The sequence below is a fragment of the Thalassophryne amazonica genome, chromosome 17 (assembly GCF_902500255.1).
Source record: "Thalassophryne amazonica chromosome 17, fThaAma1.1, whole genome shotgun sequence".
In the NCBI taxonomy this organism is placed as follows: Eukaryota; Metazoa; Chordata; class Actinopteri; order Batrachoidiformes; family Batrachoididae; genus Thalassophryne; species Thalassophryne amazonica.
In genome coordinates, this window is record NC_047119.1 from 20343043 (window position 1) to 20356334 (window position 13292).

Sequence of the window (13292 nt, forward strand, 5' to 3'; positions counted from 1 at the left end):
ATGCCACATGTGTGTTGCTAGGTTACACCACACTCGTGTGACACTTAAAAACTTTTCACAGACAGCTCGAATTTAATCACCTGCTGTCTACTATCGTGCAGGGAGCGCGAATAGCCCCGCCTCTTCTAAGTTCCTGACGAGCAGTGTTAAATGTTCGTGTGTGGCACCTGGAATTTGGCCGACACCTGCCAAGAGAAGAGTTGAATGGGCACTCGCACGGCATTCGCTGTCTTTCGGCCGCTTGTGTACGCGAATGTTGTGGCGACAGCTGTACGAGGCGTTTGAGGCGGCTCCAATTTTTCACGAGTGGCATGCAATTCCTCCTTCGTGTGCCGGTCGGCTTCAGTCGTATGTGTGAAGGGGCCCTTAGTTTGATGAATCGACTCAGTGGGAAGACAAACACTTTCATCATAACTTCATTAAAAGCATTTTATGTAGTTATAAGTGTGAAATTCTGAGTTCCCAGTTTCCAAATGCAGTATTCTCCTTCAACATTTCACAGAGCACATCCCACCAAACAAATACTTCACCAGCAATATAATTAGCTTTAATTATGTGGTGCAGCACAGAAAAAAATGTACTTTATAATGACTATACCTCAACATAAAGTAAATTTTGCCAATTTTGTCAAAAATCTAATTGGTGTACACCTTTTAAGCATTAGATTTTTATTACTTATTCCATTAATTATTTTATTTATTACTGTTATTTTATCTCTTCCATCTTGGACAATGCTAGAAACCTTTCACCAGCACAGCTAAAGCCTGCCCTGCCAAATAATTAAGACACAGTCCAAGGGTAGGCCTTTGTATTGCCTTTCCTTATGTACTGCAAAATATAATTATAGATGACATCTGGAAGCAATGTTAGCTGCAAGGCCTCTCTGATTGTTTCATGTTTGTAGCATATTTCTGGAGAAAATACGAGCGTACTGCATTTTCAGGGAAATGTATTCATGCTTTAGTTGCAGTAAGCCAATAAGACTTTGGCAAAGACACACAGATGGATCTGCAATGGGCAACCGGCTTTACAGAAATCGACATACAGTTGTTGGACTGTCGGACCCCAGATACACAGGTCCTTGTATTTTCCATGATGCACAGAATATAAGGTGTATAAGCACCATTGTGGTACAAACAATTGGTGCACTTGTGTCCCAAACAGAAGATGCTCAGTTCAAGTACACCTGTGCCACATCAACATGTAGTACATACTGGATCTGCTGGTGCAACCTTGAACAAATACAGGCGCAACCAAAAGAAGCTTTACATAATGACTCCATGCTATCACCTGCCTTGATGCTAAACTGGCAGACAGTTTCGCTCTGTGCAGGGATGTGACCTCAGATGCATTCATGTCCAATGATTCTGCTTTCTCTCAAAACCTAAATATCCTTGCAGTCTTGCAAAAAATGTGTCCCTGCGTAAGCTTACTCGTGTACACAGTGAAGAGAATCCAAACCGTTTCTTACAGGAAATCTAACTTTACATGCTTGTGCCAATACAGCCTATCCTTCCCCTGAAAAAAAGCCCCAATTACAATTATTTGAAGAAACTTTTTTAACTCATCCTGAAGAACTGCATTTTCATGATAACATTAACAAATAACAATGTTGTGACAGTTAAGGAGAGGTATCAGGAAAAATGAGGACTAGTTAAATATTTAACCCTCAAGCGACCAAGCTATCGTTCAGATTTTTCGACGGTTTAAGAATCCTGACAAAGTGACTGCTGCAGGAATGAAGCAGAGCGAAGGTTAAATGATGCCAACAAAAGTCAACGAAAGTCCAGATTTCTTGTTTCGTTAGGGCTTTGTTGCCCTTCATTAATTCCCATGTGATTGGGCCATAAGCGACTAAATATGGGCAGGGTTAGTGTGCAGTTGTAAATCTTGCTATTCTAGGTCTGTATGTTACTAGTTGGCCCGTTTAAATAGCCCTGTGTGCTCCAGTGAGTACATCCAGTGCGCCCTGCGCCATTACACACAGCGATCAGTGAAAGCAGACGGAGCCCTTCTGATGACAATCTCACGTGCTCAAACAAAGAGTGTGTAACTATCAGGATTGCTCCACTAGTTTGCATGTGAATGTTACTGGATAACTCTGTTGCTTTCTCTGTGTAAAGCACTGTTTACCAGATCAATGGACAACAAAACTCAGAGCATTTTGTATATATTGTTCAAAATGTGCATTTGTGTTTATTGATTGAACCTTTTTGTTGTACAGTCTTTCACACAAGACCTCAAATTACCTTATAAAGTGTCAAAACAGTTGTTTATTATAGTTTTGCTGTGTGTTTTGAATAATGTGTGTGGAAAATTATTTTCCGCTTAGTTTTTCTTTCTTATTTTTGATTGTAAACCTTTATTACATTTATAAAACACAATAAAAGCATATATATTCTGAAAGCACAGGTTATCCTGAAAAAAAGAGACATAAAACGTGATTGTGGGATGCAGGGAGAGCTGTTAACAGCAATAATAAAACATCTATGCCAGGCGAGCGAACTGTCCAAAAAATGCCCTCGGACCCCAGAGAGTCGGCCCAGTCCTTGCAAAATTCTATGAGCAAATGCAGAACAAATAGATTGACAAATTAACAGTAGGAAACTTCTTTCCGATTAAATTTAGAAAAATGGTGCACAAAGACATATGTCCAGGGTCATAAATGACCCCACTCGGTGGCTTGAGGGTTAAAGATGTTCCTAAGAAACATTAACAGTTATCTGAACTTGCTTGTATGCTTGTGCAAGTCTACTTCAAGGTGCATGCATGTGTGTACGTGCTAGGCGAAGGTTTGTTAACACCTCACACGATGTGATCTGGCACGTGTCCATAGCCCTGTCACATAGCATCACCGCTGACCCCAGGAGACTTGTGGATAATTTGCCATCACTTCATGTGTCACACAATCCCGTGGCAATCTGCTTCACTCCTACTCCTCCCCTATAGCAGTGACGGAATAACAGAAGTCCCAAATGACTGAGACATACAAGCCCAAAAGGGATTTTCTTCTGTTCTTTGTGAATGTTGCAGTATTACACTGTGTTTGTCCCTTGGCCTTGGAGTGACTTGATTACATAGCCGTGTTTTACCAAAATGTAATCCCATGCACGGATGCCCAGGGGGTGATTACATGATATGACTTTGCATGCAGGTGTTGCATTGGCTATGGTTTGAGGTGCTTTGTGACCTAGTGTCTTCATAGCTGTCCTTGTTATTATTATGCTAATAGTTTCCTGTGGCAGGACTTGGATTCGTTATTCTTCGTGCGTCACAGTTTGGCCTGTTTGTAAGGGAAGTGTGCATCATCTGAGAAAGAGGAGGACAATGAAGTGCCCGGCACAGCCAGCTGCTCCCAACTCAGGGCTCATCTACTAATGCCATACACACAGGTAAAAATACCAGTGAGGCAGAAGAGAAGAGCAGGTGGCATAAAGCACAGCACGTTGGTTTCACCTTGGGAAAGGAGAATCCACTGTTTTTTTTTCATTAAAAGGAAAATATGGAATTGTCTGATTACTGGATGTTATTCTTTTAAAAAAAGCCAATATTTTTTTAAATTAGTCTTGAATAGCTATTCACTTAGTCCAGGCGCTAACTGTGCTTTACTCATGCTGGAAAGAAAAATTACGTAGTGTTGTCGTGGTTGAGCCCACAGCAACACAAATTCATAATTCATTCTGTGATGGCTGCATGAAATTAAAAGTGAAGCGGGGGGGTCTCAGGGTGGTTAAGGTTAGGGTTGGAGGTAGGAGTAGGGTTAGTAATAGTGAGTTAAAAAAAAAAATCACGAAAATTTGAATAATTTCGTCACTGGAGCACGAAAAAAAACCCCCAAAAAAACGTGAGACTGGGCTGAGAATAGATCTTGACTTAGACTCATGTACTAAGTCCCAAAGTTTGAGCTTGACTTCGGCACTTAAGAGTCCACGAGACGGAGTCAAGACCAAAGGTTGGTCTTGACTTGACTTTGGCTTAGTCCAGCAACTAACCGCACTTTTCACATGCCTGAAACATAAAATTAGTGTTGCTGTACATGAATGTGGATGAGTCATGAAGTTGCCGCCTCACAAGAGTCAGTCTTAACTCTGTCTCATCGATTCCTAAGTACCAAATTTTGAGTTTGGGATTTAGAGGTGCATGAGACCAAGTTAAGACCAACTCTTGAGAGGTGGCGAGACCAAGACCAAGATTGGATCTGAAGAGACTCGAGTACTGCAACACTAAATAAAATAATGGATCTAATCCTACCTTTAGCCTAAACTGATTTTGTGTATGTTGGAGAACAAGAATTTCAGTTAAAAACACCCCAAAAAAGCCATGATGATAATGCCTCACATCGGGGTGATGTGAGGCATTATTGTAAAAGCACTTTGAGCGTCTGAAGCAGATGGAAAAGCGCTATATAAATGCAGTCCATTTACCATTTACATGAATGGGCAAAAATGTGAAGTGTGCATTCTGTGTAAATATAAAACAGAAAATGTGCACCAAGACTATTTTTGGCCGATGCTGCATCTAGCACACTTCTGCCCAGCTGATCAGGTAATACTTTCCCATATAAATATTTTTCTCATCAATCTGTTTCACCAGTTTTCCTCCTGCTAACAGTCACTGTACAGGCCCAGAGCCTTCTGGCAGGAACAGGGCCTTATGCAGGTTAATGTCATTTTAACAAATAAACACAGCCTGCAGTCATTCATTCAACTGTTGTTGGTTTATTACTATAACTCTGCACTATGTAGAACTGATAAGACCCCTGTAAAAAATCAATCAATCAATTTGTTTACTTCGCTATTTAGTAAAAATAAATTTAAAAAAATTTAGGCAGGCCTGAATTTAAACTTTTTTTTTTACTTAAATAACAACTTGATAACGATTTATCATATGCCTATAAATGATAAATGTTGTATGGTTTTCTGAAGGGTGTAAAAAGCCATATTCATTGGTAAAACAACTTGATAACGATTTTATCATATACCTATAAATGATAAATGTTGTATGGTTTTCTGAAGGGTGTAAAAAGCCATATTCATTGGTAAAACAACTTGATAACGATTTTATCATATACCTATAAATGATAAATGTTGTATGGTTTTCTGAAGGGTGTAAAAAGCCATATTCATTGGTAAAACAACTTGATAACGATTTTATCATATACCTATAAATGATAAATGTTGTATGGTTTTCTGAAGGGTGTAAAAAAGCCGTGTTCATTGGTGAACAACTTGATAACGATTTTATCATATACAGTGGTCCCTCGTTTATCACGGGAGCTACGTTCTAAAAATAACACGCGATAGGCGAAATCCGCGAAGTAGTCGGCGTTATTTTTTACAATTATTATAGATGTTTTAAGGCTGTAAAACCCCTCACTACACACTTTATACACTTTTCTCAAACAGGCATTAACATTTTCTCACTTTTCTCTCCTGTGTAAACACTCAAAGTTCAAACTTTAGTAGAAAAAAAAATTAGAACGTTTTCCTATAAATAATTATGATGGCTTTTAGAACTAACAAATTTAATTTTAACAATCAACCTACGAGGTTAGACATGTAAGAAATTATTAATAGTGACTCACCAGTATTTCACAGTTCCTCTGACCGCGCCTCTTCGTCGTGGCGCCGCTCCGCTGTCCAGATTGGCTGATTACTCGAGTGGTAATGAAAAATATTACCGTCCGCGAAAAAGGTGTATTGCTATTTATTCTTAGTGTTTTATCCATCATATTGGCGTATCATTTATATGTTATGATAAGATATACAACCGCTTCATGAGAATATGCTGAGCTATGCACCATGTGCTTGCAGTGTGCTCTGTGGAAGTGTATTATCTCAGAAACTACAAGTGTTTGATCGGGATCAGGACTTGGTATCAGTAGATAATATTAAATTACTTGGTTCAGGGGTAAAAAAAAAAAAAAAATGATCGGGACATCTCTCGTTACAAGTGCTGTTTTCCATATCAAAGAGCCATTTGTCAGGGACATATTGGCTAAATGTTGCATTCTGACATCTTAGAATAAAGCCATTATGCAAGTGCTTATTTATTTATTAAAACAAATGTCCTACATTTTCTGTCCAACAGTAAATCATCAGCAAATCTTCACTCCAGCCCTGAAGATAAATTGCTTTGATTGCACTTCGCTGCAAGTGAAACACATCTGTCACATATTTTATGTGCCAAGGCAAAGAGGCTGAGATGCCCACCTCAGTGGCACCTCCTGATTCAACTTTGATCATCGAGTGTCTAACAGTATTAGCATTGTTTGAACAATGATAATACTTTGCTGATTTATTGCATTCCTTTAACTCCTCATGGGACATGAACTGCACACAGATGACACACAAAAGTGAAGGTATTCTTAGAAACAGTCTTCTTCCACGGGCAGGGGTGAAACTTGGTGAGATGAAATATGCAAGAACCTCAAAAATAGGAAATTCTTCTTTTTTTTCTTTTACATAGACACGACAACGGCTGCGCACAGATTTTCGTCAAAGTAAACAACTCTCAATGAAATTGCATTTGACATTTTAAAAATGAATGATGTCTGTGATGCTTTTCGGAGTGAATGGGAGTTTAAGCCGAGAGACAAAAACAAAGACAGAGAGCCTTTGGTGCCAAGTGCACGCCGCACCAACGTGTAGACAGGCGGAAGGCTTTGTGCATGTGTGGGGGTGGGGGAGTGGAACCTCTGTGTGTCCTAAGGGCTGTCTGATCCGTGTTATGTAACCGCAGAAGCTGACAAATGCCCAACACTGGTTAATGAGAATCTTCATCTATAATAAACTTCAACAGCATTAAGTCCGCAGGCTGTCTCCTGTTTCAGTGTATCAACATATGAACACAGTATGGGAGGACTGACGTTTTAGGATGGCATTAATAAGCATTTATGTGAAAACCAAGAAATACAAGTCAACTTAAAGCTACAGTGGTAGAGAGAAGCTTGAATCTTCGACGGCATGGGGTTGCTTGAACGCGAGGCCGTTTCGCTTCAAATCGCAGAAGCTTCCTCAGCTAAAATTCTTGCTCTGGTAGTCTGACTTCTGTCTTGACCCTTATAGAGAAGAACAAACAGAAGCCACAAAAGCTGGAGTTTTAAACTTAACCAGACCTCTCCTACCGAGAGGGTAGCTGTCCCTCCTAATGATGAGACTGATGCCTCTCCTAATGGCTCTCCTGATGAGTCTCCTGATGAAGTGAATGACTCATTACCATGAACAAAAGACTGAAACTGCTTTGACCTGAGTACCCCATTGTAAACAGGAGACAAAGTGTGTCTCAGACCCCCTCCCCAGTTAAGGCTGGGTTTCAACTGTTTCACATACAATGCCTCCTTCACCCCTCTCTCAACCATTTCTTCTCTCTGGCTAAGATTTTAACTTCCTTGTCCTCAAACGAGTGGTTAGTGTCTTTAAGGTGGTATCCTACAGTGGGTAGGATTAGTGACATCTAGTGGTGAGGTTACAGATTGCACAATGCAAGTCACGATTTTGTTTCACTTCACATTTTGGCTTCTTCAGTGATGGGGATTCATGCTGCCTTGCCTTGTCTTGTGATATACAATATGTGGGGAGGTGATGGTTTAGTGGTTAAAGCGTGAGACCAGAGGATCCTTGGTTCAAATCTCAGCCTGACTGGAAATTCACTAAGGGCCCTTGGGCAAGGTCCTTAATAATTCATAATTCATTTATTGTGTAAAAAATGTATACATGAAAGTATATAATGACACATCATAACAATAAAAATGTAATACTAAAAACAAACTATGGCATGGTGCCATTGGTGGTGTTTTTTTTGCATTATAAATGCTGTCATATCTATTTTTAAATGCGTTCACACTTGGCGAGAGTACCACATTGCTAGGTAGACTATTCCAAATTTCTACAACTCTGACACTGAAATTAATCCCCTAGTTGCGCCTGGTGTGTAGTGTGTACCTTGTATGGCAGCACCCTGACATCAGGGTGTATGTGAGGCATTACTGTAAAGCGCTTTGAGCGTCAGATGGAAAAGCGCTATATAAATGCAGTCCATTTACCATGCGTGATTCTCCAATTAACAAAAATAAGGGTTTTCAGACTTGTTAGCATGCACTAGCACCCAGTTGACAGTAACATAGGGAAGCAACCATTGATTCCTCTTCTTTTTTCTTAAGTCATCCATCCATGCTGTAAAATGTAAAAGGCAGAGTATGTTTGTTCCTGTTGGGTTACTGTATCAACATGGAGGTGCAACATGGCAGCCTCTCCATAAGGGGTCCGCTCCCATGTAGATATGAAAAATCTCATTCTAAGCTTATGAAAACACATTGATTCATTGTTGCAGGCAACTAAACACTAATGAAGAGATAGTTATGAATGCTACATTCAATATGTGCCAAGAAACATTCCTCAATCCTTCACACTGTAGCCTTAAATCCATTCCAGTTCCTTACCTCCAAAATAAGATCCGTCAGTCAGCTTCATCTCCTTGTTGAACTTGGTAATGACACTGGCAACACCATGCTGAATGAAGTACATCTTCTTCCCTACTGTGCCTTCTCGGATAATGTAGTCATTGGGTTGAAAGACCTCAAACTTCAGCTTGCTCAGCATCCCCGTAACAAAGTTGGGGTCGGCGTTGGCAAACAGAGGCATGGTGGCAACAAGCTTACGGCAATTAAAGTTGACAATTTCCTGGTGAAAGAAAGCAAAAAGAATGCACTGCTCAAACATTATAAGCAAGGCTTTGAACCATTCAAGGACTAAAAACGAAAAATACAAACAATAATAAAAACGCACACAATTGATAAATTGCTTGGTATAAAAATGTAAATCTTTTTTATTTAACTTGTAAATGTTGGTCTTAGACGTTATCTTTATCATGTTGAGGACAGGCTAACGTAAAGGGCTAGAGAGAAGCTAGCTCTAGTTAGGCTCAACAATGTGCCCAGGAAAGTGTAGCTTATTAACTGTAGCATTAGCAACAGACTATAGAGTCAAATATTGATTACATCAATAGAAATTTTGTGAAGATCTACATATTATGTCACTTGGCCTTACACTGAATGTTATTAGCTGGTATTTCATTTGGTTCTAAAAGACTACATGCACTAATGTTTGTGATGTACTTCCCATTTCAAATAGTACTGCCTGGTTATTTCTGGACTAGCTCTTGTTAACAGTGTATGTGCTATTTTAGCATGAGTATAACAGGAAAATATTTGAAATGGACCATTTTTAAAAAACAGGAGACACAGTACTTTGAGTATTGCTGTGCCCCACTTTCTTCAGCTTCATCCAAACTTTATGGCTAATCAAACACGATCATGTTAGCAGTAGCGTATAGCTTCTCACCCCGGTAAAACAACCTGTCTTAGCATTATCACGTAGCTTCTCCCCCCAGTAAAATAGCCTGTCTTAGCAGTATTGCATAGCTTCTCTTCCATGTAAAATGGGCTCTTTTAGCTGTAGCACGTAGTGTCTCTCCCCAGTCAAACAGCCTGTCTTAGCCGTAGCACGTAGCATCTACCTGGTCAAACAGGCAGCAAGCAGCAGTGTGCCGTTAACAGTGCACATTACACAGCAGATTTTATTTTATTTTTGTTATAATGTTGCAGAAAATTTAGCCCAATGAGACACATAAACACAGTGATGACCAAAAGGTAGAATTTGATGTTAGTTAATATTACCTAGTCAATGAATTGTTGTTTTGTTAAGTTTGTAGTTGTGTATATATAGCATAGGATTTAATTTAAATGGTCTAATTTGCTGGCTGGGGCAAATCTGACGAACATTGATGATGCTCAATTTGGAAACATTTACAGGCACACGGGTGTAGAATGTTATTGTTGGATTGAAAACAACAAAGCAGTATTAAGCAGAATGTGGAAAATATTGTGCAAGTAACCCACTGGTTTGGGAATAAAAACTTTAAGGGTGAACCCAAAATTGGCCACTTTAAAATACAGTTTGAAGCCCTGATTGTAACACTGGTTAGGTAATGGCTGACATCAAATGCTACAAATCTTCCATTTCCACTCCTTTTTTCTGCAAACATAGATGAAGCTCATACATAATGATACTTCCCCCTAATACTGCGAAAGCACTTCCCATCACTGGCGAGAAGAAAACATTTTGGCACATTAGCCAGGTCCCTGATGAGTTACCCTCTGGTGCCAGCAGTAGGCCACCTCTCCGGTCTCATCCCGTCCCCTCAGACCCAGCAGGAGATTAGAAACATGTTTTCTGTTTATACACACATCTCTATTGCTGTGCAGATGGAAAGATGGGATATTTGTTATCTGTGATGCTGGTATGTAGTTGACCTACCCTTGCAGGATAACACTCTTCAAGTCACAACAGGACAGTGTCAGAGCAATAACTAGTCTCCAGGATGCTTCCCTGCACAACGAAATGTTCACGCAACATCAGATCCCGTCACCTAATACTGTTGGGGCTCTGACCTCAGACACGCACCGGGGCTAATTAATTGGATAATAAACAGTTTTCATGCACCAGCCACAAGTTCTCTTGGGGGAACAATCTTTGGCTATGCTTATTAAAACATTTGTCTCATGGCATAGAAAATGGGTGAGAGATATGTTTCTAGGCAAGAAGAAACTGTTTAAATGTACCACAATTTTTCCATCTAGAAATTGGTTTTACATTATTCAGATCCATTTTCAAAACAATTTCAGCTTGCCTGAGACCAGAAATACATGACAATGTGCATTTTGTCATTTTATTTCTGGCAGCGTTTCATTAGTTTGACATAATACATTTGCCATGAGGTAATGTCAGACAATCCTCTCTGTTGGTACATTAACTAAAATCAGAAATTGCTGCCGGGAGGCACTTTTAAAGGCTATGTTTTATTTTTTTTTAAAGAAAAACACTGACAGATGACTCATGGGTAAAGCAGACCCTCCCAACTGTCTGCCTGCAGTCTGACTCAACAGCAGAATAAAGTTAGTCTTCATAGCTTGGTATGTTGGTTGACCTTGAACCTAGTATCTGTAACTCCACTTTTGAGATCAAAAAATGCCTGGGAAGATCTTATGAGTCATAAATCCACTGGACATTTGTGTTTAGTGATCCAATGTCTTTGCAGGAGAATGAAGGTCCAAGTCCTTAGGGGCTTCCTGTCTTACTATATGGTTGTAAGACTTAAATGTTAACCAGTGACCTAAGGTGATGGACTAGATAGCTTTGGAGGATCCTTCAATAGCACTGAAGTGACTTCATCAGGAGACTAAGATGAGGAGTATCACATGCATTGTGAGAGACTGTCAGCTACAAGATTTTTGGCCAAATGGAACATTTGTTTGAGCACAATACAGCATAGTGGTGCCTTAGTGTTGGGGATCCCAGATGTAGCAGTTGTCTGGCTAGGACTAGATGGTTTGTGCATCCAGGATCTGGGGCGGTTCCGTGGTGTGGTGGATGTGGTAACGCCTACCACCAGCATCTGAACTGACTTGGCTTCAATTGACATGAGCAGCATGACACTGAATGATGTATCTAAGTCTGCTATAACATCTGCCACTCCAACAACTGAGCGTACTGAAACTATGAAATGGCACACAGGGTGGCACACACAGCAATAACAGGGTCACACACTTGGTTTTGAACGTCTGTTTGTTCATCCAGTGCGAAGTGTGGATCAGATTTTATTTTTTAGGATTTGAGAGCTAGTTGACAGCTCAAGGACAGCACATAATTAATCATCTGATGTCAGAATGTCCTTGAAAGGAAAATCAATCAATCAATTTTTTTATATAGCGCCAAATCACAACAAACAGTTGCCCCAAGGCGCTTTATATTGTAAGGCAAGGCCATACAATAATTATATAAAACCCCAACGGTCAAAACGACCCCCTGTGAGCAAGCACTTGGCTACAGTGGGAAGGGAAAAACTCCCTTTTAACAGGAAGAAACCTCCAGCAGAACCAGGCTCAGGGAGGGGCAGTCTTCTGCTGGGACTGGTTGGGGCTGAGGGAGAGAACCAGGAAAAAGACTGCTGTGGAGGGGAGCAGAGATCGATCACTAATGATTAAATGCAGAGTGGTGCATACAGAGCAAAAAGAGAAAGAAACAGTGCATCATGGGAACCCCCCAGCAGTCTACGGTCTATAGCAGCATAACTAAGGGATGGTTTAGGGTCACCTGATCCAGCCCTAACTATAAGCTTTAGCAAAAAGGAAAGTTTTAAGCCTAATCTTAAAAGTAGAGAGGGTGTCTGTCTCCCTGATCTGAATTGGGAGCTGGTTCCACAGGAGAGGAGCCTGAAAGCTGAAGGCTCTGCCTCCCATTCTACTCTTACAACCCTAGGAACTACAAGTAAGCCTGCAGTCTGAGAGCGAAGCACTCTATTGGGGTGATATGGTACTACGAGGTCCCTAAGATAAGATGGGACCTGATTATTCAAACCTTATAAGTAAGAAGAAGAATTTTAATTCTATTCTAGAATTAACAGGAAGCCAATGAAGAGAGGCCAATATGGGTGAGATATGCTCTCTCCTTCTAGTCCCCGTCAGTACTCTAGCTGCAGCATTTTGAATTAACTGAAGGCTTTTTAGGGAACTTTTAGGACAACCTGATAATAATGAATTACAATAGTCCAGCCTAGAGGAAATAAATGCATGAATTAGTTTTTCAGCATCACTCTGAGACAAGACCTTTCTGATTTTAGAGATATTGCGTAAATGCAAAAAAGCAGTCCTACATATTTGTTTAATATGTGCTTTGAATGACATATCCTGATCAAAAATGACTCCAAGATTTCTCACAGTATTACTAGAGGTCAGGGTAATGCCATCCAGAGTAAGGATCTGGTTAGACACCATGTTTCTAAGATTTGTGGGGCCAAGTACAATAACTTCAGATTTATCTGAGTTTAAAAGCAGGAAATTAGAGGTCATCCATGTCTTTATGTCTGTAAGACAATCCTGCAGTTTAGCTAATTGGTGTGTGTCCTCTGGCTTCATGGATAGATAAAGCTGGGTATCATCTGCGTAACAATGAAAATTTAAGCAATACCGTCTAATAATACTGCCTAAGGGAAGCATGTATAAAGTGAATAAAATTGGTCCTAGCACAGAACCTTGTGGAACTCCATAATTAACTTTAGTCTGTGAAGAAGATTCCCCATTTACATGAACAAATTGTAATCTATTAGACAAATATGATTCAAACCACCGCAGCGCAGTGCCTTTAATACCTATGGCATGCTCTAATCTCTGTAATAAAATTTATGGTCAACAGTATCAAAAGCAGCACTGAGGTCTAACAGAACAAGCACAGAGA

At 40.1% G+C, this 13292-nt stretch overlaps 1 protein-coding gene across 2 annotated transcripts in view; it reads right to left on the reverse strand.

The window, feature by feature from the left end:
• The window catches only part of LOC117528991 (potassium/sodium hyperpolarization-activated cyclic nucleotide-gated channel 1), a 243987-nt gene that overhangs the window by 15310 nt on the left and 215385 nt on the right, over positions 1–13292 (reverse strand). For both annotated transcript variants that reach the window (XM_034191674.1, XM_034191675.1), the window contains exon 6: positions 8441–8681. In XM_034191674.1, coding sequence (XP_034047565.1) covers positions 8441–8681 — 241 coding nt within the window. The remainder of the gene's footprint in view (positions 1–8440; positions 8682–13292) is intronic.